This window comes from Apaloderma vittatum, unplaced genomic scaffold (assembly GCF_000703405.1).
Source record: "Apaloderma vittatum isolate BGI_N311 unplaced genomic scaffold, ASM70340v1 scaffold1552, whole genome shotgun sequence".
NCBI lineage: Eukaryota > Metazoa > Chordata > Aves > Trogoniformes > Trogonidae > Apaloderma > Apaloderma vittatum.
The window spans coordinates 1-4,705 of record NW_009703927.1 but is presented as its reverse complement, the minus strand read 5'-3'; the positions used below and the strand labels follow the sequence as shown (position 1 = coordinate 4,705).

Genomic DNA, 4,705 nt, shown 5'->3' with positions numbered 1-4,705 from the left:
ATTCCTGCTACAGGCCAGGATGCTATTGGCCTTCTTGGCCACCTGGGCACACTGTTGGCTCAAATTCAACTGGCAGTCAGCCAACACCTCCAGGTCCTTTTCTGCCAGGCAGCTTTCCAGCCACTCCTCCACAAGCCTTGTAGTGTTGCCTGGGGTTGTTGTGACCCAGGCACAGGACCTGGCACTTAGCCTTGTTGAATCTCATACAACTGCCTCAGCCCATTGATCCAGCCTGTCCAGATCCCTCTGCAGAGCCTCCCCACCCTCAGGCAGATCAACATTCCTGTCCAGCTTCGTGTCATCTGCAAGCTTACTCAGGGTGCACTCAATTCTCTCATCCAGATCACTGATAAAGATACTAAACAGAAGTGATCCCAATAGGGAACACCACTTGTGACCAGCCACCAACTGGATTTATCTCCATTCACCACCACTCTTTGAACCCAGTCATCCAAACAGTTTTTTACCCACAGAGTATGCCTGTGCAAGCCATAAGCAGTTTCTCCATAAGAATGCTGCAGGAAACAGTGTCAAAGGCTTTACTAAAGTCCAGGCAGACAACATTCGCATCCTTTCCTTCATCCGCTAAGTGAGTCACCTTGTCACAGAAGAAGATCAGGTCAATCAAGCAGCATCTGACTTTCATAAACCCATGCTGACTGGGCCAATCGTCTGGCTGTCCTGTACATACTGCACAATGGCACTCAAGATAATCTGCTCCATAACCTTCTCCAGCACCAAGGTCTGACTGACAGGTCTGCAGTTCCCCAGATCTCCCTTATGGCCCGTCTTGTAGATAGGCATCACATTTTCTAACCTTTATACCTTTAGTGAAGCATTGATGCTTGCATCGGTCCAAAGTATAGACTTGCTATCTTGTTCCCCCAAGTCTTGTCTAATAGGATGAACAGGATCTCTTATACTGGAAGGGTTTTCAAACTTCAAAACAGTGATCAAGCCTCTGCTCTGCCATATCAGAGCAGCTTGGAAAATTCAAGCCAGTTTGGCCAAGCTCAAAGTCAATACCAAGGGTTTAAGCAAAAAAACTGGGTTGTATGTGCATAGCTCTGTATACTGGGTGTAGTAAATAATTATGAGGCTGGGCAGACTTTCACTCTGGTTGCTACATGAAAGCCATTCCTGGAGCTGTTCACTGCCTCCATGCCCTTAGAACAGTGTTCCTTCATGAACGTGATTACTTGCGCAAAGTCTCCCTGTTGGCTCTCAAAAAGAAACCAAAGCTGAATTATTTTTTTCCTATAAAAGAAAGTAAACTTTCCATCTGTAAAATTAAGCCCCAGTAACAAGAATAAAACACACCACTCCATCATCTAACAGAGCACTTTTTCTAGCAAATAAGGTACATAGCTAGGAAAAACACTAAGGTAGCCACTCAGTGTTTTTCCTAGCTATGTACCTTACTTGCTAGAAAAAGTGCTCAGTTAGATGATGGAGTGGTGTGTTAATCTAGACCAACTCTCCAACCATTTAGCCTAGAGTCATTAGGGAAAACATGCAAAGAGAACTGAAAGACAGTAAGGGAACAGAAACTGCCTGCAGATCAGAATAGATGCAGGATTTTCTTCCACAGAAAGAAGAAAGATATTTTAACCAGAAAAACTATCAAATTGTATCTTATTTCACAGGTATCTGCTGTACATTGCAAAACCCAGAATTGAATAATTGACTGCCAATGCCTCAGATATGTGTTTTTAGGCAATACTTCTTCCATGGAGAAGAATTCCATTTTAAGACTATGTTCAACCCCATGCTTTAGTTGCTTGAAAATACTCACAACTGATAGAAGCACAGAGAAAGACACTCTGGAGAATTTAGGAACAGTCTATCAAAGCAACTGCACAGCAGATTTAAGATATGCAGTTGAAGCATTTGAGCAGAAACATTTCAAAGCAAATAGTTGAGCTGATACACGCACACTATCTGTATTTAGTTTAATTCTACAAAATTAGTCTGCAGAGGTTCATTTACAAGCAAGGATTAGTTTCAGGAAAGACCAACTAGGACAGAAACTACAAGCAAGTGACCTTGCTAAATACTCCTCAACGGCTCCACAAAGCACTGATTGTTCACAGTCTTTAGCAAACAGTTCATGTATCAGGTGACTCAAGAGCTTTCAGCACAGTGCCTTCAATTCGAGCTGCAAACAGTACAGAGGGTTAACACCTTTTGTGCTAGTATCAAACATTTTGGCTTTTTCTGGGATTAGTCATATCAGCGAGCCAATGAGAACTGAACAGTAATCGTTTCACACACACTGCAGTGTGGAAACACATAAAAGATGTGCTCAGTATAAAAGGGTATCCAGAGCTTGGGAAAGCCTGTAGGTTTAGTCCTTAAGCCAGTCGTTTCTTCAGAGGTAGTCATAATCCTAGCACCAAGAAATCTCTGATTACTTGACAGAAGAAACTTATCTACAGCAGTTGTACTTCTTCCTACTGTCCTATTTCAGTGGCAGGTACTTTTTAAAGTACCATACAACTGTGTGTGCTAGACCAGTGCCAGATCAGGTACACGGCAGGCACCAGCAGCGACTTCCCAGCCCAGCAGGTAGGGTAAAGCTTCAGCCACGGAAACACAGCCTGTCACTGCCTGTTCTTTCCTATTGTCTCTTCTCATGTCCTCCCTGTCATCAACTCCAGCAAGACAGCAGCCACAGCAAAAGTCAGGTCCGCTCACTCATCCAACTGCCTTGGATTGGAAAGTTTGTCTTGAGCAGGTAGTGGCAGCATGTCAACCCCTCTCCCTCCACACACAGCTCATGAAATTACATCCTGCAAGGATATGAAAACATTGAATAAAATATCACTACTCAACACGGTACTTCTATTTGGATTTCCTTCAGAAACACAATCCTCCTCTCTACTCCTCCCCCTCAACTGCAGCTTCAGATCTTGGAATATTGATAATTAACTCCTGCTTTAAACCAAATATAATTCCAAAGCTTCTTGATAAAGGAACTGTTTTATTTCAGTCATGACCTCCATCACAGAGCAGCTTTCATAAATATTAGAAGAAAAAAAACTTAGGATTTTCTACCACATGCCTCAGAGAATCTGAAGTCAATGTAAACTATCCAGCTTAATAATGCAAGAGACAAGATGATGCCTCCTCCAATGTTGTCAGTTCTCTATTAAAAAAAAAAGTTTACCTGGGAGATATGGTTGATGGAGGACTCCATCCTCCGTAGCTGGGATGCTTGGATGTCCAGCAGTTGTAACACATTGTTGGCCAGTGCATTGATCTGATAAGCAACACTGGCTAGAGATTGAGTTGTGTAGGCTTTGGTCTCTTCTAACGCTTTCCTTTTATCTGGAGCCTGTAAAGCAAAAGAACAAGACATTTGCTTAAGGCCAGGAAAAAGGTAGGGGAAAAGGACAGGAAGAAAACCCACAACCTAGATTTAGAAGTATCTATAATCAAGAATATCTGACTGTGCAGTCCAAGTGTTTGACCTGCATCTACATAAAAAAATTCTTAGTAATAAGGATGAGATACAGAATTTGGAACTATTTAACCATAGTAAAATTACATGCCAGGAAATAATTCATTCAGTAGGAAAAAATAACACTACTGTGATTTGCCAGAGTTTCTAAAGCCAGTCTGATCCTTCATTTCCCAAAAGACCTTCAATTCCCCAGGAACACCAAAAAGTAGCTTTTGCTATCTCTTATGAGGTCACACAGTCTAGGTCAATTAAGGAAAAATGGTGGTACATGCCACTTACAAAGCCAACCCTCCAGATATGCTGGCTCCTACTCCCACAGTCCAGGAGGTGCGAGTAGAGCATCAGGTCATAAACAGAAGGCTCCTGCATGCAGGAATATTTGTGAAATTATCCCTCCTCACACAAAAGGTTAATGAATTTCCTCAGCTGTCAAGAAAAGTTTATCGTTGACTGAGAAGACAAATATTTTGATGTGTCAGAAAGGAGCACAGCTTCCTCCCAAAGGACAAAAATACAGGGAGAAGATTATTTTCCCCACTGAAATCACACCTTGTTACGGTAAAGTTGTCAAATCTGTCCTGAGGCATTGCTCTCTAGTCAGAGGGCAGGTTACTGTCCAGGATCAGCAACCACTTACATGACTCAAATCACATGGCCCAGGCAGGTCCCTTCTCACTGGCAGGATGGGAGTTACCAACACCAGCTCCACCTGGAAAAACACACGTGCACCCCGCTCCGATATGCTCCCTCTAACACAGCTTGGGAGCTGGTAGTGGAGGCCACGTACTTCACCTGCTACCAAACTCGTGAACTGCAGCTACCCCAAAGCCTCTTTTCATCCCTCCGGAGGAAGGGTGCACTGCATTAGGGAAGGAATTGCAGTACACAATGACTCAGTGCTAGCATAGTTTCCTCCTCCTTTTATTTATTTGTGGAGTAGTTGGTTGATCTCAGCAATCAAAGGGAAAGGTTCATATTAATAGTCCCTTCCAACCAGGTCCCTGCCTTTTTTTATTGCTGATTTCTTTGAATAGCATTTGACACACATTGTACGCAACAGTTACAATACTAAGCACAAAGTCAGGAAACAAAGACATTCCGTTTGCATTCAACTGAGCCCCGTGTTTTCCAGTTTCCATGCAGTCATTCATTCTTAACTCCTGACTCCTATTTCTTCATCTCAACATTTTACTTTAACATCCACAAGTGTTAAATCTGTCCCCAAGTTAAAGTATGAGA

The 4,705-nt window shown here is 42.8% G+C and overlaps 1 protein-coding gene across 4 annotated transcripts in view; it reads right to left on the bottom strand.

Moving 5' to 3' along the window:
* ABI1 (abl-interactor 1) overlaps window positions 1-3,361 on the bottom strand; it is a 57,535-nt gene extending 54,174 nt beyond the window's left edge. For 2 of the 4 annotated variants that reach the window (XM_009864806.1, XM_009864807.1), the window contains exon 1: window positions 3,170-3,331. In XM_009864806.1, the coding sequence (XP_009863108.1) occupies window positions 3,170-3,199 (30 nt within the window). In that variant the 5' untranslated portion in view covers window positions 3,200-3,331. Of the gene's footprint in view, window positions 1-3,169 lie in introns of all 4 variants that reach the window. The other 2 variants (XM_009864804.1, XM_009864805.1) reach the window with 2 other exon arrangements.
* Window positions 3,362-4,705: the final 1,344 nt, after the last annotated feature.